General features: G+C 34.5%; 1 protein-coding gene across 2 annotated transcripts in view; it reads right to left on the bottom strand.

Moving 5' to 3' along the window:
• KLHL1 (kelch like family member 1) overlaps positions 1 to 24,913 on the bottom strand; it is a gene marked incomplete at both ends in the record, with an annotated part of 232,836 nt that overhangs the window by 125,185 nt on the left and 82,738 nt on the right. For both annotated transcript variants that reach the window (XM_082753437.1, XM_082753436.1), the window contains 2 exons: positions 3,025 to 3,221; positions 16,213 to 16,349. In XM_082753437.1, coding sequence (XP_082609563.1) covers positions 3,025 to 3,221; positions 16,213 to 16,349 — 334 coding nt within the window. The remainder of the gene's footprint in view (positions 1 to 3,024; positions 3,222 to 16,212; positions 16,350 to 24,913) is intronic.

A 24,913-nucleotide genomic window follows, 5' to 3' on the forward strand; every position in this document is an offset into this window, starting at 1 on the left:
ATTATCTTCATTTTTTCTCTACTTTGGGGGCATGCATATCTACTCCTCTTAGTCTTGTTATTTGTACTCTTGAAAAAAAAAAAAAAAAAAGCTTGTTTTAGCATTATAGAACTAGCTACTCAGACAGTCAGCTATAAATTCTTATCAATTGAACATATGTATTTTTAAAATACTTTGGTGCTGAACATCTAGAAAAGAAACCCAGTATTTTGAAAGACTGAAAAAAATGTAGGAAGAAATCATTATATTATTTCACTTTTTAAATTCCTTTAGAGTTCCCTCAAATGCTGTCAAAGTTATTTGTTTGGTTTTTTGTTTGTTTGTTTGTTTCTCAAAAATTTTCTTCCTATAGGTGCTTTTCATTTATCAGAGAGACTAATTTTCTGACACTTCCACTATTTATGTGAAAAATGTAAGTAAATATTTTAGACAATTAGTTAAGTAAAATTCACTTCACCGGTTTTCATGGTTCACATTTTGGGGGGGAAGGGGAATAAAAATATCCTTACAAAGCAGAAAGACCCAAAATTTGAATGCTGCATTTATTAATCCATTATTCTGCCTTCATACTTAAACTATTTATTTTATATAGCTCTCACAGAAAAATAAATTTCTACATGCAAACTACTACACAGTATGTCAGAGCTAAGGGACTGCCATTATTTCCTATTCAAAACATACGAGCTTTTGCAATGATACCATGGAAGATAAGGAGTTGTCACACAGCCAACATTTGAGATACATCACTTGCAACTCTTAAAGAAAGCACCCTGAAAAGAAAGGGTCTTTAAATCCTCATTAAATCATGAGAGCTTTTTTAAAAACAAGAATTTCATTATCCTTTTTTAAGAAAGGCTTCTCCTCAAATTGGCTGCTTAAGACAGAAGGAGAAATAGTTTTTTAACAACCCTGCCCTTGCCATATTTGCCATAGATAAGTTCATTCTCATTACAGTTCATACTGTTTCCTTGGAGCCTGCAGGAAAAATAATGCTTTTTGTCACTTCAGAGAATATGCATCAGCTTCTTTGCTCTGATCAGCACTTTCCTACCCTTTCTTCATGTTACAAAGTCTCTTGCTCACTGTTCTTCCACCCACCTCTCCCAGGATATCTAGCCTGTACTCTGGCAATTTTTCTTGGTTATATATGTGGGAAAGAAGTAATCCCTCTTCTCTTACGTAGATTCAACCTGGTCTCTAGTGCTGTAGTCAAGAGAGATAGGTAAGGCACTAGCCCCATTCTGAATTGCTCATCCACAACATTTGACAGAAACGAGTAAATCAAGTAGATGTGAGCTGCCTCATACCTAAATTCAATAACACTGTTCCCATGAAAATATCATGCCCTATGAATTAGACTTTTATGATTATCTTTTCACCAGGTCCGGAGTTGAATAACATACAGGTTTTTTTATTATTATTTATTTTTTTAATACTATAATTGAATAGATGTGATTATTTGTCTTTCCTGAAAATATAAATGTGTAACTATCATGCATGCTTGCAAGATTAATTCTAACTACATCAGAGTTTGCATATTAAATACAACTGACTTCCTTTTTGATCTACTATCATTTGTTGACAATTTTCCCATTGCACATAATTCAGATTTTATATCCAAGCATTGGAACCTGTAACTTACTATATAATATACCTTGTATCTTATATATAGGCATAGATCTTTGTGATCCACCAGCTGTTTCAGTCACAAGTCTTCAAAGGTACTACAATAAGTAATTTAATTCACCCCAAAAATATTTCAATAAGGTGTTTTAAAGAATCATAAGATCTTTTGGAAATTAATTTTATTCCTGTTAGTTTGTTGTTTATATAATTTCTCATTATATTGCCTATGTTCCAAAACAAACACATAAAAATAATACACTATATCTACTGAAAGAAAAAATGATAAAAAGGTTTAATTTATTCTTACAGACCCATACCTGCTTACTTTTTAACACAATCTCACTCTAAAATAGCTCAGATGAATTCTGCTCTGACAACTTATTTCTCTCCATGAACAGAAGAACATCAAACACTCTAGCTTTGGCTCAGAAGACTAGCTTTATATGTCTGAAGACAGATAAAATTAAAACCAGACACAGACCAAGCTCCATGTGTGTTAGATGGATATAAATATCTCAGCTGTAGTGGTAAGAAAAACACAGTTAAACCAATGAACTACAATATGGTATTAGTTACTCAAAAGAATAAATAAAATAATGATGTAACTGCTGGACAAGCCAAGAAGATTTACTGAAACCTTCTGTATTACTTCAGTAACAATTTCTAACTAGACCTTAAGGGACCATTATTTCTCAGAAATGATAAGTAATCTACTCTTTATGTAAGCTTAATTTCATGAGCCAAATGTTTTTAATTTTGTCAAACTATGCAGAATTAAATGGCTACAGATATGATTTAGCTTCTGAATAAGTACCGTATTTTTGCTCCGTTGATTCTGGTTAATTTCTAATATTTATGTCATACAGTTCTCTTAGGTGCCATTGGAAAAAAAATAAAATGCTGTCAGGACAACATCCATCATTTAACTTCTGCTCATTCATTTCATTGTCCATTATGTCTTAATCTACTTCAGTGATGAATGAAAGGTGGGATAATGTTTCAGGGAAAAAACAAACAAACAAACAAAAACTTCTCTTGATATTGTACTGACGTACAAAAAATTACAAAGCTTCCCTAAAGCAAAATGGTGATTAATAAATAAATAAATAAATAAAAAGTATTCTAAGGACTTATACATAGCTTTGCTGCTATCAACTGTATTTGAATATGCATTTAATTAAGGCATATACTGTTCTCACTCAGCAGGACATTACAGAAAGTGAATTCTCATACCTTCAAGGAAGTTCAGAGGAATTACCATTCCTATGGTTTCAAAACAGCCACTTGTAATATAAAGTACAGAAGGATTCCAAGTTCAAAATTAGTAAGATAATTTTACTTAGAAAATATATAGAGGATTCATATGATCATAATTCGAGCTTTCTAAAACTGCCTTACCATTGTGTAGTTGTGAGCCACCTTCATTAGCTCTGTGCATCCTTGTGCATCAGCAAATGCTCGTATTCCCAAACAGTTGGATGGGTGCAAAAGCTTCATTAGAAAATGGCAGCAAACCTCTACCACTTGAGGGAGTTGGAGGAGGCAGGCAGCTGCCAGAAGATTTTCAATAGTGTCCTCTTTCAGCTCCAGGCAGCCTAAAAAAATTGAATAATGTAAGCTTGGCATTAAAAAGAAACAAACAAACAAAACATGCAGCATCTTTTGTAAATAATTCTAGCTTAATATAAATAGTTCTGCAGAAAAAGTAAGCAGAGGATTAATGTCTATGACTGGACACTTCAATTACACGAACATTACAGTGTGTAAACATTAATTCAGCTATATAAGATCGATACAAATAGAGATGGGAACATATTGAAAGAAGAAGCATCTTGAGAACATTGTTTTTGTGTCTATAATGAGATTAAAATCTAAGTATCTATATAACGACTTGGCTGTGATTTATTTATTTATTTTGAAATTGATGATTAAACTTGCATTATCTTCAGTGGTACAGACTAAAACTCTCATCTTTGCAAAAAACTCAGTAACTGGCTAAAAAAGTATAATTAAAAATATAAGTATCTTCAAAACAATACTTAAACATTTCAAACTTTTGGTACTTATTTGTAACATGATTTGGGGGGTAATTTTACCTAAATAATATATTTCATATCTCTCAAAGCATACCATTCTTCTAAAAGACTTTTACATTAGCTAGAAGAGCATACAAGGATGCATAATATTTATCTTTCATTTATTTTTACATTATATTTAATTTTGTCACTTCATATCATCTCTACCTTACAGACTGATAAACTATTTAATAAACAAAACGTGAAATAAAATAATATACATTTTAAAAAACATCCCTTTATTGAAGAATAAGTATCATTCTTGTCATCATGTCCCACAAGGCTGTCATTTTTAAATTAAATCTTTGTATGGTCTCTTACGTGAATAACTTGAGACAATAAATTAGACAACTCAGGAATAGCTTGGAGAACAGGAAAATAGAACATGATATGAAAATGTGTAAGTCTAATATAAATTGTAAGAAACTAACACTTTAACTAACACTGTGCTTGGAAAAATCTCTTCACACTATAAGAGGATTAAGTGTATATTGATCTTTCTGTTCAAAGTATTATAGTTCAACTGTTTGATAAACTACCTCTTTTCCCCATGCACTTTTTGTGTTTGTTGTCATATAAACAGAAATCTACATGTCTTAATAGTTCTATCACATGGCATTGAGCAGTTCCAAAATCCTCAACTTCACAACAGATTGCCATAGAAAAGAAAAGCCGTTTTATATTGCAATACCAAACCAGAAATACAATAATACTGAAGATTTGACCTTTTTGCCTCCTTTAAAGCTAAACCTGTAGCTTTTAATACAAGATGGAAACTATGAAGTTATCCTTTCTGGTTATAATACCTCCCTTTTGTAAAGATTAGAGCAGCAGATCAAGTACACAGCATAACTTCAGTTTTCCTCTGCTTATTCTTATACATCTTGTATATCCATGTGAGTTTCTGTTAATGTTATCTGACTGTTCATACCACTTCTGTCCCCCCCATATTTGCACAATATAGTCAGAAGGCACAGTATGAAGCTGATGCTTGGTTGACCCATGTATTTATCAATGATAGTCCCAAATTTGCTCCATGATTACAGGTAACCACTGGCCCAACACCCTACTCACTACATAAACTGTAGTTCTACTTTGTATAGAAGCTAAAATATATATATATATTTTTTTTTTCCAGGTTAAAACTGATCATCCCAGTACTAAAAAGCAGGAAAAAAAATGTGCAAAACAGCTATCAAACAAACAAACAGAGTTTTAAATCTCTTTTTCTTACACACTACTTATTTCTCAACAACAATCTCAAAGAAGTCTCTGACCAGACAAAACTAGTCTGGATAACTGTTGAGGATTGCCAGAAAGATTGAAAGAATTGTCACCAGCTATAAAAAAACAGTTCACAGCTTTTATCACTAAATATAGCATTAGAGGAAACAGATAGTTTCCATACAGGAACAGTCCCCTGGGTCTAGCACATTAAGTTTAGAAAGAAAAAGAAGGAAGAAAAAAAAAAAAGGGCAAAAAAAAAGGCACTTAAGAGTCTTAGTATATATAATGTGACCTCCTCAGACAGTTTTATATTGACAGTTAGATGATCCAAGTATCTAATCAAAACTGTTTAATATGCTATTCAAGGGGGTTACTTTTAATGTTACTGTTTCCTCAATTTACTTCCCTCTCACACTTATGAAATAAGGGGCTTGCACAACTATTTCAGCATGAGCAAAACAAATTAACTAAAGCTTAAAAATCTCATTTTGTGTTACATTAATTAGTATGAAAAAAGGCTAAAAAACAATCAAAAATGTTAATGGATTTTAATTGCTACTCTAAATTATAGTTCTATTTGTGACAAATTTTATGTGCATTGTTTATGCAGAAATTAAAATGGTTATCTTTAGGATGCATCCTTATAATGGATATGTACGATTTATTATTTCACTAACAAAGTTGTAGCAGAGAGAATATATAAAAATTCCCTGATATTTTTATTGTCTTTGCTAAATCTCTTTCTTTCTCCTACTCTTTAAGCTAAACTTTTCCAAATAATTTTGTGTATAGGGAATCACTGCATCTTTGAACACATTGCAGACTAACATGGTCAGTGTGTGAGTCACGGGAATCAACTTCCCGCAGACAGTGACCATTAGGTATCAACAGGAATACAGTTTTACCACTCAGTAGGTGCTGCTCACTTGCTCTGTGCATGAGCAAGAAATTTCAATCCAGATACATAACATATGGCAATATAATTTTATTTCATGTGCACAGTAATCTATTTTTCTCTCTTGTGTAGGTAATTAATCTGCACATTGATCCATTCATGCAAAGACCCTTCAACAACATTAAGATACTCTGTGAGTCAGGGTACACAAATGAAGTCATAGGAAATGTCAAGTAATCAGAAACAAAGGCTAGAGCTAATTCCTTTTAGTCGAGTGTTTATCTTCTAACCTTTCCATTTCATGTGACTTAATCAGTTGTATTGCAGTTTTGAAGAGTTTCTTAATATGACTTATAATTATTTATTTTCATAACGCTAATATATTTATTATACTTTATTATGAATCATTTTTAAATATTTTTAATAAATTATAATTGTTTTCCATAAGCTAACCCCTATACTCAGTCCTGGTAAGGCAGCTTGTTTATTAGGTCTCCATTTTGTAAATAAAACTGTAGATAGTATGAAGATAATAGTTATTCAGCTTTTGAAAAGTAGTTGAATTGTTTGAATAATGGTTATGAAAGTGAACTGCTTTTTTTCAACAGGATCACATTCCAATGACAAATAGAAAGAGCTTATGAAAACTGTGCTATGCTTCATACCACTATAACAAACCTTTTTGACATTTCTTATTTAATCTTACCAAGTCTTAGGTATCTACCAGGTAGCAATCTGAGCTAAACATTTTAGATTTCCCTTTATAATCAACAGAGAGAAATATGAAGATACAGCACATCTACTCTGTTTCAGTAGTCCACTTTAGAAGGTGATGGATCACTCCCAAGGATTGGTTATTTCTTGTAATTAACCATAAAAGAAGCACCTTCATTTGACTTGCTCTGCCACTGTCGATATTTATACTTGGTGATATGAATTCAGTCCATCTGCTCCCAAACACACAGTATTAGAATGATTGGAACTAATAGGGAACAGGTAATAAAGAGTCTGGAAATGCTTTAGTCCCTTTTCAACACTCTTTGGGTCCACTTCTGATTTTCACATTCCTTATTACTGTCAACTCCTGGAAATGATATAATGTGCAGTAATTATCTCTTACATTCATCCATGAAGAGCAGCCAATGAAGTCTGCAATAAAAAGTAGCTTCCTCATAGCAGAATATGTGCTAGTCTTCAGCTGTTTTCTAAAGTGAATGTTAAATTTTTGGTTTGGACCAGTATCTTAAAAGATATATTCTACATTGTATGATCACTTACACTTTTTGTAAATGTGAGTTTGTTTCCAGAAGAGGAAACACAACAGGCAGTATATTCCTTTTGCAGAGGATCCTCCTCATTTAACACTTATTTTCTGTTAACTATTTGTTGCAAACCAGTATCATCAGCTGCAAGTGAGGTAAGACAAGCTCTCTAAGGCTTTTTCTGTTTATTTCCTTACACTTTAGCATTTTGCATCAGTGAAAATTTGGAAAGGCAGCCTCACTGCAGATATACAAATTCATTATTAAATAAATAAAATAGATACTACAAGACAAGTGCTTAGCCTCCTACACAAATAAAAAGTGCAATTTGAATTGAGGAAAAACTTAGGATCTGACTATTATCTGTATTATCAAGACTATTCATCCTATACATTAGCAGCCAAAACCAAAACTAAACACAAATTAACCTAAGAAGTATGCGTAACTCAAAGAAGTTTCTACTTGACGTACTTGACGGTGCTGATGAATTACTTGAATTTAGGCCAATTTGATATCTGCCACAATAAATAGAAGACAAGTTAAAACACATGACTTAACTATGAAAATACTTTTCCCAGCAGAAAATTGTTTCCTAACAGAAACATTTTCCTGTCCTGACAATTTCAATCTTTTTCTATTTATATTGCTTCTCTTTTTTAGTCCCTGTGGGTGAAATTCATCTCCTGAAAAGCTCAACTTATTTTAACTCCTCATTCTTCACACTGGAGTCTTTATGGTTTTGTTTATTTAAGTTTTATGAAATAATCTCAGAGAAAATGGATGTCTAAATAAAAGAAGTATTTACTTAATTCAAATATGTCACTATGATACTCAGATAAATTGTCAGTTATCATTTTAGCTTCTCACTACCAACCATGGCTTCAAGATTAGGGGAACTTGTCATTTCAAATAACCATTTTTATAAGAACTTTAAGAATTAGTATGTGTAAGAAAACTACTTTCATATTTTTTTCTGCAGCTGGAAAAATATGTTATTTGCAAAAGAAAAAAAGTTAATGCATCTGTCACAGGAATTTGAGAATTATGATAAATAAAACAGCATCTATCTTTTAACAAGCTGTACTATTATTTTCATCCTAATATTGCTGCATCTTTGTGCAAACTGACTAAACTGAACTGATCACATGGTCATTGTAATGTACTGCCAAATTCAGCCTGCATTTCAAAGGTGTAGAAAATTACAACATTGGAGAATGATAATCAAATCCTATTAACTAATTAAAATTCCCCACTGAGTGGAAATCTTGCAAATGTCTCGCTAAAGATCAGAGATGCATATTAGTCAAAACATACCATGATGTGGTACTTTTTCCTCTCTTGGTCTGAGAAAAAAAAATAAAATAAAATAAAAATAAAATAATATATATATATATATATCAAAACAACAAAGTCTGTTGTATAACTGAATTGTCACAGTCATATTTTTAAAGAAAACTTGCTCACTGGTTTATAAACATCAGTTTTTTAAGAGATCAGTATCAAACTCTTTCTCCTCATAAAACTGCTGTTTGTGTGCCTTAGCTCACTTTAGAAATTTGAATTTAGTCACACATGCCTGTAAAATACACATAAAAATAAGAGTTTAAATACTAAATTATTTTAACTGGATGTAATCTTCCAAAAATATTTTATAAAAAATAAAGACAGATATGCTACTGCTCTGAAACACGCCTGGAGATGTATTTTTTCATTTGACTATAGAAAAAAAAAAAAAAAAAAAGTTAAAATTACTTATTTCATTGTTGGGATTACTTGCTAAAATGTACTAGTGTGTACCTGTGTACATAATCAAAATATTGATTACTTCACCAGTAGTTCACCTATTAGGAAGTCATTATATATGGAAATTTACTAATTTAAATAAAAACTTATTTAAGTTTTTAAGTAAGAATCTAAATAAAAACATATACTGTCTACATATTAAATAAACAAAGAAAACATCACAAGATAAAGAGTACCTTGAAAACACAAATAAAAAGAGTAATTAAATAAATTTTCAACAGCACTTGTGCAACAAATAGGGTAGGGTATGACAACAATGATCTCCAAAAGCTCATATAAGTATATAAAGACTTAGTTTCTCTCAGTTCTTTTTAGACAATGGACTTCAGTACTTACGTTTGTTTCCTGACTACATGTACTGCATATTGAAGAATGATCAACTGTGGCTGTGACAACCTCTGTACAATATGAAGGAACAGCTTGGAAGACTATAAATCGGTATGTGTCAAAACTATGCCAAGTATCATTCCTACCTTTTATTCATATATGAACTGAGTTTCATTGATTAAAAAAAAAAAATCAAACTTCCTGGGATATTTTAAGTCTTACGTTCTGAGGGCACCTAAGGGTTCTTGTCCTAAAGGTAGTTTCTTGCTATATCCTTGCTGTCTGCTCTGTATGTGTTATTAGATATAACGTTGCCAGAGAAGTCATCTGAAAAACCTTTGATTAAAAAAAAAAAACTCCAAAATAAAATCTAACTAAAAGCTAGGATCAAACAGACTTTAATCCACTTACATATATGATACATACTATTTTTTATTTATTTATCAGAAACTCATAAATAAATCAATTATTTTTTTTTATTTTATTTTTAGTTAAATGATTTCTGCTTTATCAGTTTCATTAACTGTATGAAAGCACTAGTCTATTCTTCTAACCACTGTTGGGAATGCATACTAATTAGATAGACTGATGTAATCTGAGGAGATCTATAGCAACTTCATAGCTCTATACTAAGTTCAAAGAAACTCTGAAAGTTCAAAAGCACCAGAAGCTCAATCTCTAGTTTCTGTTCTATTTAAAATATTTAAGCATAATTGAAAATAATAAAAATTAAAGTTTTTTAGATCAAGAAAGAATCTTTACCCAAGAAAGTGAGGCAAAGAAATATTCTTCTATTACTGCTCCTCCTGAAGGCTAAAAAGATCAAAGAACACATATCCATGTACGTCAGGACACTAGGATCTCAGTCCTAGATTTTCTTTAGTCAGTCATCTTGCTGCTTGAAAAATAAAACATATTTCTTGTATATCCATTGTATGTAAATGTGGCTTCAGAATTTCTGAGCTGCCTCACATGATACGTTTAACTGATATCGAAATGAGGATGCTTTTTTTCCTCCTAAATTGTAGTTCTGTTACAACACACAGTAAACATAATTTGTTCTTTTGAATGAACCAGTCAAACCTAGCAAAGCACAAGTACATTTTATTCAAGTTTTTAAACTGCTCAAAAATATCCTTAGGGAAAATAATAATAAAAAAATAATAATTGTAAATTTCATACTTAGTAATGTTGCTTCTCCATAGAAACTTTACTATCATTATTTTTGGCAGTCTAATTTTCTTGTTTTCCTGTTAACTACTTAGATATAGTCTTATGTTCTTTATTTAAGAGCAGTTCTTATCAGGGCTGCATAGACATAATACTGTGCCTGCCACAATGTAATTATACCTTTCAAATTGTTTAGAACTCCATTTGCTTAAACATGAGGTAATACAGCTCAGCTTTAAATGTATCAGAATAAGTCTTCTACCTATAGGTAGAGAGAGAACAATATAAAGTTGTACATAGAATTTCATAACATTATAGGCAACAGAATTCCTATCTTTAACAGAATCTGTTTAAGATGATAAAAAAGAAGGCTAAGAATACTGCCTATTTTAAAAGGCAAAACAACAAAACCATAAGCAAAGCAAGCAAAATAAAATGAACACTGTATCTAACTTAAGAATTTGTCAAGCTTTACTCATACATGATTGTAAAACACTAAATTTATTTAATATGCCAGTTCCTCATAAATGACAAGCTCTACATCAAGTTGTTTAGACTTCAAAATATTCTTTTTCCTCTCTAAGTTAGATATTATCCTGACTTCACACAATTGGCAAAGAGAGAATATACTCCATACACTCCTTTTTTTTATATATATGCAAGAAATTATTCTTGATAATTAAAGGCATACAATTTCATCATAAATTTCAGCATAAAATTTCATCATACAATTTCATCAACATAAAAGAGATATCCTGAAAATTAATGTTTCCTTTATTTTGTAGGCTAGCAGAAAAGGTGTGGCGTATGGCTTGTTTGGTGTTTTTCTTGTTGTTGCTGTTTGTTTGTTTTTGTTTGTTTTTAATCTATGTATATGTATTTGATCTCTATATATAATTTTATGAACGCACACTGTATATACTTTCTAAATAATGTAAATGTGAAGTTGTTTAGGACCCACTGTAAAAGAAAACTTTTGGGGGTGATTAAACATGAAACCAAATTTTAAAAAGTATTTTGTCATTCTATATTTTTTTATAGGATGAATGAAGACTGAACAATTCTTAAAAACAAAAACCTGAAATACAGTTTGTTAAAAATATATAAATCTAATAAATAAGCAACCAAGAGTGATAGAAATGCTTATTGAAGCTAATGTTATCTTTAATATAGAAGTGTGAAGAATTTCTGTACTGGATCACAGTTTCACTTAATCATAGAAAATAGGAAAAATACAGGAAAATAGCCTTGGTTTTGCAGTAAATATTATCTGTTCATTTTCTCTGACAGTTTTAGCAAAACTATTTTGGTTTTGAATTTGAAAACTTTGAGACACACAATCACGAAAAATTTTTCAAAATTTCCTGAGGTGTTTTTCATTACTGATCAACAGAAGCAGATTTAACATCCCACATTCTAAAACTCCTGGGTGAAGTACTCCTGTTAAATATAATAGATCTAACATGCTTCCAGAAACATATGCTTCTGAAAGGACACAATCTTCTGGAAAGGATTTGTGCTCAGTGCTGATTTTTCAAAGTGACTGAAATAGATGATAACTTCAGTTATCACCAAATTTCAGTCTGTTTGAACAAAAACATTGTCTACTTAAAATCTTATTAAATGTTCCTTCTCTTGTCCCTTTCTAAATGTATTCTGTAACTGTGTGCAGAAGAGCCTCTGTTTTGGGCCAGATCATAAATTCATTACCTCAGAGACTTGTGAGTAATAATATCTGTTACTTAATATAATGTAAAATGCTTCCCCTTTTAAACTTACATCTAAAAATATTTGCAATGTAATACTTCTAGCTTCCACGTTTTTGCAAAAAAAAGCCCATGTTAACTGTATTTTAGTGTTCAGTTGTCCCCAGAGAAAAACTTCTCTCAAACAGAAGCAACTATACTTGAAATTAAATGTTTTACGATACTTAAGTCTAGTTCCTTGAACAAACTGTAGAAATTAAAATAGTATACACCATTAACATTTTCTACATAAAAAGAAAGACTTTACATATACACCAAATAGAAATAACTATAATATACATACTTATAGGTGTGATACTAGTTAAAAGGTCAAAATCTAACAAACTGTTGAAAAGCTTTCTTATTCTGTTCCAACGAGCTAAATGTTCAAATGTTCTACTCCATTCCACACTTATTCATTAGCCCACAAAATATCAGATTTCAAGAAGCAAGCCAAATATGAGCGTACTGAAGTAATAGCAGACAACATTACTAATATTTTACCATTTTGTTAAGCTTATCTGTTCTTCTGAAGTCTTTAAATCAGATTTCTGTTCCATTTAACAGTGGTGAAGTGCACATCCCTGCAGGTATTCAAGAGACGTGATCTTGGAACTAAATGACTTGGTTTAGTGATGGAATTCAGTAGGTCTCAAAGCTGATTGTTGGACTTCATGATCTTGAAGGTTTTTTCCAACCTAGATGTTTCTGTGTTTCTTTAAATTTTCTTAAAAATTTCTTAAAAATCTTAAATGGATTATATCTCTAAGATACAAGAGATCAGAACAATGGATTATATCTCTGAGATACAAGAGATCAGAAGTTTCTGATTTGTCTGAACAAAGTATTCTGTTTATATTGAAATTGCTGTAGAAGATCTGCTAACACATTAACTTCTATCTATCCATCTGTTTATCTATCTATCTATTTATTCTTTGAGGGAAGAAGGTACTTACAGGAAAAAGGAAACAAAGGGAAAAATGAAAAATTACCTACATGTCAAAATGGTTTGCTTTTCCTGGAGTAAAAGAATAAAGAGCTAAACTTGCAAAAACTATGACTAGTTAAAAAAGAATTTCACACATTGTGCAGTAGGTGTTTAGAATTTGGCAGCTTAATTCTCTAGATATTCTGTCTGGACTCTGTATGCTCCAGATCACAGATTAAAAGGCTGAATGGCTATTTATGTTAGCTGCTACACTGCTGGATATCAGAAAAGTGGCTACTTGAAGGAAAAAATGGCATGTACTAGACTAGAGGTAAATAAAGACATGGAAGGGAAGAAAAGAGGTAAGAACTTATGAATCTAGATAAATCATGGGAGATAGTGGAAAGGCGAGGGGAAAAAACAATTAAGGTTTAAGGGGACAGCTTTTGATCAGGCAAAGGACATTGGAAAACAGAACGATTAGCCAAGGAGCAAAGACTGAGTTTATTTCAGTAACTTGAACATGTTTGGTATCATGACCTAATCAGCTGTGAGTTATCCCTGAATTGTCTGTAGCACTGTTAAATGTTCTCACCCTCCACACAGGATGTCCATATCCATGACAAGCCTTTGTTTCCAGGCTATACTTAAGGTTTGTTAGAAAGCATGCTAGCTGAATTTTGCTAAAACTGAGTTGGGATCAATACAGATAGATAATTATGTTCCAAGGCCTGCAAATCTTTCCTAGCATTGTTTAATTAACTAGCATAAGTGTAACTAGGAATTTAAGGAGTTGGATAAGATGTCTGATAGAAAGGAATAGAGAAAGAAATAGTCTAACACGAATTTCAAGATGTAAGTGCACAAGCTGAGAAAAAAAAAAAAGTAAATCAGAACAAACAATCTGATGGAACAGAAATGCAAGACAGAGTAAACAAAACCTGAAAGGTCTACGGCAGACAAAATGTGTTCTCTTTTAGCATGCAAAATTAATCTTATCGCTCCTTTTGGTCAGCAATTATTTGTGAAATTTCCTTTTAAATTGTATACTCGAGAAAATATTTTTGAAGTCTTATTTTGTCTCCATACTGGGTTAGAGCTTAAAGGATAATGGTGCATTACCACTGCAAATTCGCAATTAAGAAAAAATTAGAAAATAAGAAAATAAATTAAAGATCTTTGTGACCATCCTAAGTTTCTCATTCTTCAAGGTAACATTACAATGGCACATAATGTTGTCATTTTTAAGGTAGTTTGGACTTTATGTCACATTTTAAATGAAAGAACATTATGGATGCAAATATGCATGCACATGAGGCAAATTAGAAAACACTGGAGCTAAACTTCCTGTGAAGTTCTCTTTACTTCCATTTTTGGAGGTTGGTCCTTAACTACCTGACCACAATAAGAAACCTTCAGGTTTTCCAGCTCATAGAAAAAAAAAAAATAAAAATACAACATTCTGCAAAGAAATCAAGGTGAGAGTGGAATATATTTGCTCTTTTCTAATTTTCCATTACCACATCCGTTCTCCAAAGTTCTCAAAGATAACCAACAAAGTGCTGAAATAGATTCACTTGAAAGTTAAATAGTTTTTTGCTTTCTTCTTTTCTTTTCTTTCTTTATCTAATCTTTTCTTAATCCATACCTGGATGTTATCTTTCATTGTACATATGAACTGCACTGTGTGTTTGTGTGTGAACTTTCAGTGTAAGCTGAAGCAAAAGAACTTCATGCAGTACTTCAATATTTCCAGAGTTTTGCTCCTAGTGGAACAACACTGTCTTTCACTTTCCTCTACCTGTACACTTACATAATTATACAGAATTATTATACAAAATAATTTATTGTTACCTATGATGTCTTTTGCTATTCTGTGCATTATTTTTTTTGCTATTTTATAGCATATTTTGCTATTCTGAGGTATTCTACATTTTGCAGCAGTATTCCTGTACTATTAATTTTACATTCATACTGAGTAATAATGATTATATCCATCTCATGCCTAATGACAACTACTTACACATTCTTCATTTCATGGGTCCCTAGCTTGAGATGTTCTGGATGACATCCAGACTGTGGAACGATATGAACAGCAAATCCACAAATAAACAAAATACACTTTCAGATGAAAATGTAGAGTACTACATAAATGAAGACTTTATGACATTCGTAGAACCTGAGTTTCCAAAACATGGATCTCAAAAGGAACATTTTTTAACTTAAATTATATTTATTTACAGTTCCTGTTTCCTATTAAGAGGGTAAAGGACATTTATTATGTCATAAAATAAACAGCACATATCCTGATTAAATATATCAAAGCAAAGAGCATTTCAAGATTAAATTAATATTAATGTATTTAGAAAGGATTAAAACTGTATGTTATGAGCCATCCGTTTAAAATCGAAGTTAAAATCAAATGTTCAGTAGCAAAATTATAATAAAATATTGTTAATTTAAATAATATACGGATGTCTTCTAGGAAACAGAAAGAGAAAACAGCTTGTGTTTAATACTTTCAGTCTTCATATGCAAGGGGAGACAAATTCAGACTACAAATCTTATTGTTGGTATTTCCTATCTTTTAATTACTTTATTTTGTGACCTTAGTATTCTTTCCTATTAATGCATTTCAGATACATTGTGTGTAAGAGCTTGTTTAGGAAGGATAAAAACAAATTTATTATGCATTAAAATGTAAAAACTATTCAGTGGGAAGTTCTGAGTTATTAAATCTGAATTATAATTTATTCAGAAACTTTATACAACATTATACAACCAAGTACCAGTTTATAACAGCAAATGAAAGTGACAATTTAAAAAAAAAAAATGTAATTTTTTAAACTGAAACTTGACTAAGACAGCAATCTTCAAAAAATACATCAAATAACGCATATAATGAAGTACTGTTTTTTAAGTATTTCTAGACCAAGAAATACACATAGTTTCCTAGACTCTTACGTTGTGCTTACTGAGTCTAAGATATTTAACAGTTAGGAGATAAGAAATAATTAGAACTTAGCTCTAGAAATGGTAAATGAGTGTTCTGAAGGACACAGGTTATAAAAATATGTATCTATTTATTGGCAAGCAGCAAATGAAACTGTCAACATCTTTGACTGTAGGAAGTATCATGTATGCTTTGCAATACCTGTATACGCAAACTGAACAAGATCCCACAGTGCATTGGGGTCTATGCCTTCCATTTTGATCTCTTCTTGCTTGGCTTCACAAACATCACTTGTGAACATGGCAGCAAAGTAGTCAGAGACAGAACTGAGGACAAGTCTGCAAAAAAAGTTGGAAACTTGTGTCATTTGCATTGATCTATGTATTAGAAATTTCAGATCATCAAGGCTAATGTTCTTTTAGAAACGCTTACTTTCAAAATAACTAAACAGTAGCAGGAGCAATACATTATGAATGCACGTAAGCAGCAAAATACAACATGACATTTATTCTAATTTGATTCTGCTTCCTGTGATATGAACCAAGTGGCACATCAGCATTTGCATATAAAACAGACATAGAAATTAGCTCTCAGTCTTTATGATAACTCTCCTATCCCTATTGTTAGCAAGATAACCTCTCTGTATCAAAGCCATCTTAATAGACATACAGATTCTATACCGAAGAGGTACTCTTAATTGACCTTAAAAAAGTCTTTTTTTCGATAAACTTTACTAACAGCATGTAACTTAGTAAGATCGTTCAACCTTCAGTAAGAACTTTAATAGCTTAACATGCTATTTAATAAAAAAAATAATAATCCAATGCAAGAATGTAAGGATGTTACTTTTTTCACAGAATCACATAATCATCTAGGTTGGAAGAAATCACCTAGTCCAACCTCTGACCTAACAAGTCCTCCACTAAACCATATCACTAAGCTCTAAATCTAAATGTCTTTTTGTTGTTGTTGTTAAGAAACATTTCCAAAGGAAAATAATTTCAAAATATTTACACAATTTGCATGTCTTTTTTGAGGGTCTGATATATGTACGTCAAACCAACGTTAACTACCAGGTATAGTTGTCATTTTACTGCCTTAGGCCAACACATTCATTTAAATAACATTTATAATTATATTATTACTTTATTAGGAGTGAATATTCACAGATAATCTTGAGTTAGAAATCTGGCAAAGCTATAAATAGCGTAACACACACTTCCATAAAATATGGTCATATTTCTTGCTTAATTTGAAAACATAAAATATAAAAACATTCATTGAAAACACAAGAATCACAAACAGAGAATTAGTAAACAGAGAGAAAATATCTACCCATCTGTATATAGTTAACTATTTATTTCAAGAAAAAAGCTACTGAAGTTAACATTCATCAGCCAGTGTGACAATTGATTGCTTTTGTTCTCTTAGCTTATCCAAATAGCAAAGTAAAATGTAACAGTTTGAATTAGATTCATAATTTTATGGGCAGCAAAACACCACAGCACACTCACAGTCCCCATACTCAGGGGTGTGGAGGGGAGTATGATGAAGGCAAAAGCCTAACAGTTTTGAGGTAAGGATAACTTAATTTAGGGAAAAGAAAGTAAAATAAAGCAAAGCTGTGCAGATTCAGAGAGAGAAAACAATTACTCTCTACTTCTTTTCAATAAGCGATATCCTGCCACATCTTTGGAAGCAGGGGCTCAGTACACGTAGAGGTTGTTGGGGAAGACAGACATTTTGATAATGAGTCTCCATTCCCTTCCCCAGCTGTTACTGCTGAGTGTGACACCACACAATATGGGATATCCCATTGGTCAGTTTTGGTCAGCTGCCCCTGTGATGTCTCCTCCCCACCCCTGCCCGCCCCCTACCTACTGTTCTTGGTGAGCTGGAGGGAGTCAGGGTGCTGTGGGGCACAGCTCAGCGATAGACAAAGCACTGATGCAATATCAGGGCTGTTTGAGCTGGAAGTGCAGCGCGCTGCACTGCTGTAATGGGGTGCTGTGGGGGAAGTTAACTCCATCCCAGCCAGACCCAGCAAAGGCATCTATCAGGAACTCTGTGTTTACATGTTAGATTAGTGTTGGCTCTCCTTGTCTTTAATTATGAGATTCTGGTAATTCGGTTCCACAGACAAACTTCTCCTTAATCAGTTCATAGTTATACAAACCAGTCAAAATGAAAACACTGCTGTAATGATATCTAATACTGGAAGGCAGCCTGAGATCAGTGTTCTGTGCAGCCTAGGACAGTTCCAGGAAGGGGATGGGGATAATGAGCACTGGGGTTCTGCCTTTCTTGGGAAGTAAAGCGTTGACAGCCTTACGGAGCTAGCTGAATCCCTTGTGTGAATGGGTGCCCAGACCCCAGTGGGTGCACTGATCCCCCAGTGATTTCCCAGGCATCTTTCAAAGGCTTGTTGCAAAAGTAGAAATGCTGTATGAAATGGTAGAAGGTAATTGTTAAAGAGCCGTGGCAGAAATTGGGAAAATAGAACTGAATGTGAGAGCTTCTGGAGAGTGAAGGCAATGCTCATCTCCTAAGCCTTAAGGAGGTTTGTTTCATCTGTTGTCATGTGCCACACATCCCGTGTGGCACCAGGAGCTGGGGCTGGGGTCAGCTGTGTGTGCCAGAGGACCAGGCTGCCAGCCTACGTTGTCCTTTGTGAGGGGATGGAGTGCAAGCTTTGGGGCCTGCCTTTTCTCTTGTGTTTCTGCCACAAGAGGAAAGGGAGGATGTTGTTGTGGGAGTCTATTACAGACCACCCGGCTAGGATGGTGACACTGATGAATTATTCTTTGTGGAATTAAGAAACACCCCGAGATCCACTGCCCTTGTCCTTATGGGAGACTTCAACTTGCCAAATGTCAACTGGTATTACCACATGGTCAACGTGGGCAGATCCAGGAGGTTCCTAAAGCACCTCAATGATAACTTTTTGGTGCAAGTGCTAAGTGAGCCAACTAGGAAAAATGCCCTCCTAAATATGTTGCTGAAGAACAGAGAGGGTCTGGTGTGGGACGTGGCAATTGGTGGCCATCTTGTTCATAGTGACCATGAAGTGGTTGAGTTTAAGATTTTTGGTGACAGGAGGAAAACTGCCACCAAAACTTCAGCTCTGGATATGAGGAGAGCAGACTTCAGGCTTCTCAGGTAACTGGCTAGCAAGGTCATCTGGAAAACTGCTTTTGAAGGCATTGGCATCCATCAGTACTGGTCAGTCTTTAAGCACTGCCTCCTAAAAGCACAGGATCAAGCAATTCCAAAATACTGGCAGTCAAGCAGGTGGGGCAGAAGGTCAGCTTAGCTGACCAGGGATCTTCTTCTGGAGCTTAGACACAAAAAGAAAATGTATGGCTGCTGGAAGAAGGGTCAGGCAATGTGGAAGGAATACAGGGACGCTGCTTGTGTTTGTAGGGAGAAAATTTGTGTGGCCACAGCCCAGTTAGAATTGAAGCTGTCCAGTTCTGTGGGAGACTATAATTTTTATTTTATTTTGTTGTATTTTATTTTATTTTATTTTATTTTATTTTATTTTATTTTATTTTATTTTATTTTATTTTATTTTATTTTATTTTATTTTATTTTATTTTATTTTATTTTATTTTATTTTATTTTTAAATATGTGAATAGAAAAAGGAGGACAAGAAAAAACATAGGTCCGCTACTTGGTGGGGATGGTCACCTCACAGACAAGGACATCGGCAAAACAGAGACATTTAATGCCTTCTTTGCCTCTGTCTTCAAAGCCAACGATGGGCTTCGGAGCCCCAGCTGCCCTGAGCTGCGTGACGGTGGGAATGATAACTCCCAACCGAACCTGAATGTGTGCAGGATTTGCTGCTCCACCTGAATCCATACAAGTCCATGGGTCCGGATGGGATTCATCCTAGGGTGCTCAGGGAGCTGGCTGACATCATTGCGGGACCTCTCTCAATTCTTTTTCAATGGTCTTGGAAATCTGGAGAGGTCCCAGTAGACTGGGAACTGGCAAATGTTGTACCAGTTTTCAAGAGGAGCAAGAAAGAAGACCCTTGCAACTACAAGCCTGTCAGTCTCACATCAGTGCTTGGTAAAATTATGGAGAAGATCATCCCTGAAGTTACTGAAGTGAACCTGGGGAACAATGCAGTCACTGGTCCCAGCCAACATGGGTTCACGAGGGGTAGGTCCGGTTTGACTACCTTCATTTCCTTTTATGATAAGATCACCCATCTAGTCAATCAAGGGAAACCAGCTGTAATCTTTTTGGACTTCAGTAAAACTTTTGACACACTTTTCCGTAGGATCCAACTGGACAAAATGTCCAGCATACAGCTAGACAACAGCATCACAAAATGGGTGAAAAATTGGCTGATAGGTAGGGCTCAAAGGGTTTTGTTAAATGGGTCCACATCAGGCTGGCGGATGGTCACTAATGGGGTTCCCCTAGGTTAGGGCCAGTTCTCTTCAATGATTTTATAAACAATTTGGATCTAGGACTAGAAGGTGTTTTGAGCAAATTTGCTGATGACCCTAAACTTGTAGAAGTTGTTGACTCTGTTGAAGGTGGAAAGCACTTGCAGAGCGATCTGGACAGATTGGAGAGCTGGGCAGTCACCAACCACATGAAGTTTAACAAGAGCAAGTGCCAGGTCCTGCACCTGGGAAAGGGCAATCCTGGCTATATGTACAGACTGACTGATGAGACACTGGAGAGCAGCCCTGAAGAGAAGGATCTGGGCGTTGTGGTTGATAGCAAGCTGAATATGAGCCAGCAGTATGCCCTGGCAGCCAGGAGGGCCAACCATATCCTGGGGTGCATCAAGCACGGCATTGCTAGTTGGTCAAGGGAAGTGATTGTCATTGTCCTGCTCTACTCTGTGCTGGTGCGGCCTCACGTCGAGTACTGTGTGCAGCTCTGGGCACCACAGTACAAAAAGGATGTGAAACTATTGGAGACTGTCCAGAGAAGGGCTACAAAGATGGTGAAGGGCATAGAGGGGAAGATGTTCAAGGAGCAGCTGAGGTCACTTGGCCTGAGGGGAGATCTCACCATGGTCTACAGCTACAAGGGGGAGTGGAGGAGCAGGTGCTGATCGATTTAGTGACCAGTGATAGGACCCAAGGGAATGGTGCCAAGCTGAGGCAGGGGAGGTTCAGGCTGGATATCAGGAAGAGGCTCTTCACTGAGAGGGTTGTCGCGCACTGGAACAGGCTCCCCAGGGAGGCTCCCCAGTCACAGCACCAAGCCTGTCAGGTTTTAAGAAGTGTTTGGACTGTGCTCTTAGTCATATGGTCTGAATTTTTGGGTAGACCTCAGTGGTGCCAGGAGTTGGACTCGATGATCCTCATAGGTCCCTTCCAACTCAGGATATTCTATGATTCTATGATTTACCTGCAGGTAGTGCAGCTTCAGAACATGTACAGGATCTTTACTTTGTCTCAAATGATGAGAAATGACTAATTGAGGTAGTAATTCCTTCTGATTGTGCGCTCAACTTTGGTTATCATGAACTTTAGAAGATTCTAATTCATAAAAATTCCATGTTCATGTAATTAACGTAACACTAGATGCCTACAAAAAAAAGAGATTGTAAATACACTTTGTTGCTACTCTGTTTTTTTTGTTGTTGTTGTTGTTTTGTTTTTTGTTTTTTGTTTTTTGTTTTCTGTTTTTTGTTTTCTTCTTTCTTTTTTTTTTAACACTCAGGTACTTTCTTTTTTTTGTTGTTATCATAGAATGATAGAATGGTTTGGGTTGGAAGGAACATTAAGATCATCTGGTTCCAATTCCCAGCCATGGGCAGGGACAGCTTCCACTAGACCAGGTTACTCAAAGTCCCATCCAACCCCTGGCCTTTTTATTTCCAGGGATGGGGCATCCACAGTTTCTCCGGGCAACCTCTGCCTCACCACCCTCATAGTAAAGAATTTCTTCTGAATATCTAATCTAAATCTACTCTTGTAATTTAAAGACATTCCCCCTTGTCATATCGCTACATTCCCTGGAAGAGTCCCTCTCCAGCTTTCTTGCAGGACTCCCTTAGATGCTGGAAGGCTGCTGGAAGATCTCCCTGGAGTCTTCTCTTCTCCAGGCGTAACAGCTTGTCTTCATAGGATAGGTGCTCCAGCTGTTTTAATCATCTTCATGGCCTTCTGACATGCCCTCTGGACATGCTCTAACAGGTCTATGTCTTTCTTATGCTGTGGGCCCCAGAGCTGAACACAGTGCTCCAGGTGGGATCTCACAACAGCAGAGTAGAGGGTGAGAATTGTCTCCCTTGACCTGCTGGTCACTCTTCTTTTGATGCATTTGAGGATATGGCTGGCTTTCTGGGCTGCAAGTACATATTGCCAGTTCATGTTGAGTTTCTCTGCACACCGAGTCCTTCTCTTCAGGGATGCTCTCAATCCATTCTCCACCCAGCCTGTATTTGTGCTTGGGATTGCCCTGATCCACATGCAGGACCTTGCTCGTCAGGTCTTGTTGAACTTCATGAGGTTCATCATACAGGCCCACCTCTCTAGCCTGTCCATGTTCCTCTGGATGGCATCCCTTCCCCCAATATGTAAAGTGCACCACTCAGCTTGCAGTTGTCTGCAAACTTGCTGAGGGTGCACTCAATCCCATTGTCCATGACACCATCAAAGGTGTTAATACTGGATCCCAATACTGATCCCTGAAGAAAGCCAATCATCACTGGTCTCCACCTGGACACCGAGTTGTTGACAGCAGGTCTTTGAGTGCAACCATCCAGCCAACTGCTTATCCACCAAATGGTCCATCCATCAAATATATGTCTCTCCAATGTAAAGACAAGGATGTTCAGGTCAGTATCTAATGCAAGTAGGTTAAAACTGTGGACATATTCCTTATTTTGGAAGTTCATACTTTGTCTATCCCCATTTCAATTACAAATGGGTTGGAAGACCAAACTCTATGGAATAAGATAAATCTCTATGGAATAAAAATACATTCAGGATAGCACCACCTCTGGCTGGAAAGTCCTTGAGACATAGTTCACCAATGGTTATTGAAATGTGTATGATGGCTGTGTTTCAAGATACGGATCTTGTAATATACTTTCAGTAGAAGAATACTGAAACCAAGGGAACTATCTGGTATTATTTTCTCTTGTCTGTGAAAATTATGTAAGCATTATCTATTATGCCCATTCTCTCTGATTTGTTCACAGTCATTTTCTTTCCTTCTTGCTTGCCAACAAACTGTCAGCTACTTCAGTTTTCTACACTGTCATTGCTTGTTCCTTCAAAGAAGGAATTGTTTACTTTTTCAGAGTCAAGAGGAAGTTCTTCTTTCTTAAAACAAGAAATAAAGAGTGGTATCTCTAATATATGTTATCCCATTAATATATGTTATCCCATTGTAAGTCATGAGATTACTCTGAGCATGGAACACTTAGAAAACCGGATGATCTGTCAATTCTAACTTTGTAAAATTACGTTAGTTGAGTAATCTATGTACCTGTAGGCTGTAAAAGGCTAATAGATTCTAATAGATTCTAACAGATCTCAATTAGTAAGAACAAAATTATCAAACTATGTATCAGTCATCTGAACAGTACATAAAAGCACTAAGTCTCAATAGTATCATGAATTCATGCATCTTTGAAAACTGAATTCTCAGAAACATGTTTTGTGTGAATTATTCCACTGTTCTTTCAAACATTCAAAAGTGATTTTTTATATTTTTCAGAAGATTGAGTTCAAAATCACAGTTTGTTTGTTTTTTAATTTTCGTATATGAGAACACATATATATGTCTGTATAGACTTCAATATCTGTATCTGCCAAATTGAAAAGATACAAATTTTACACAGATAAAAAAAATCTGTAAAAGGCCACATGGCAATATTGTAAATATTGTAGGTTTTTCTGTGATTTTCTCCCCACTCTGTAAGTGAAATCTGTTCCTGTGCAGTTAACAAACAGAAAACAATTTTTGAGGTAATTTGGGTTAAATATCCACTCAGAACCATTATCATAGGGTAAGAATTTTGCTAGCAATTCAGTAGTGCCACATTAGCTCATTAAAAAAATAGAAATGTAAACTTACTGCGCAAAGAAGCAGTCAGTGAGTATAGTATATAACAGTTAAATTAATAAGTTGTCTCATACTTCCTGTTATAACCAGTCTGTACCACGTGCTTATTTCATTTTTGAGAAATAAAAGGACAGAACTATATGATAACTTTTTTCTTCCTTACCATCTGAGTAATATTTATAAACTAACTTATTATAAAGGCAGTTTTGTCTAGAACAGCTAAAAAATAATAATAAAACCAAACAAGAAGAAACCAGTAAAATTTTCTCAAGCCCATAGACAGGCAGATGGAAATCTAAAGAGAATAGATTAAACCTGAAACAAGAAAGTTCCTTTCTGTCTGTAGTCAAACACTGTTTTATTACATTTTAATTTTATATAACAGATAGTTACAAATTTTAAGTGACATTGATAGTCTACACCATCTATACGATAGATGCCCTGTTTCCCCTCAGGACCATGTCTTTTGACACATTCTATTCCATTTTGTTTTTTCTTTTAATTCTTTCACTGTCTCTCAGACATTTAAGTGCAAATACAGTAAATTGATCCTTATTATTGATCCTTATTATTGATCCTACAGTACAAACTGAAACATGATTTTTCAACCATTGCATCTCTTAAGTTGACACAATGTTTTTAGGATTGTTACACAAATCTGACATTGTCATTTCCACTATGTATTCACCCAGCACACAATGTCTGTAATTGTTTTTTGTTTCTTTTTGTTTGTTTGTTTTTTCCCAGAGATTTCAAGTAGTATACACATACTACAGCTGCTAGACTTGATAACAGAATATGTTGTCGAATACAGTTTACCTGTGTCAGTTTGTGTCCTTGTGTTAATTT

This window comes from Aythya marila (genome assembly GCF_965140915.1).
Source record: "Aythya marila genome assembly, chromosome: 1".
NCBI lineage: Eukaryota > Metazoa > Chordata > Aves > Anseriformes > Anatidae > Aythya > Aythya marila.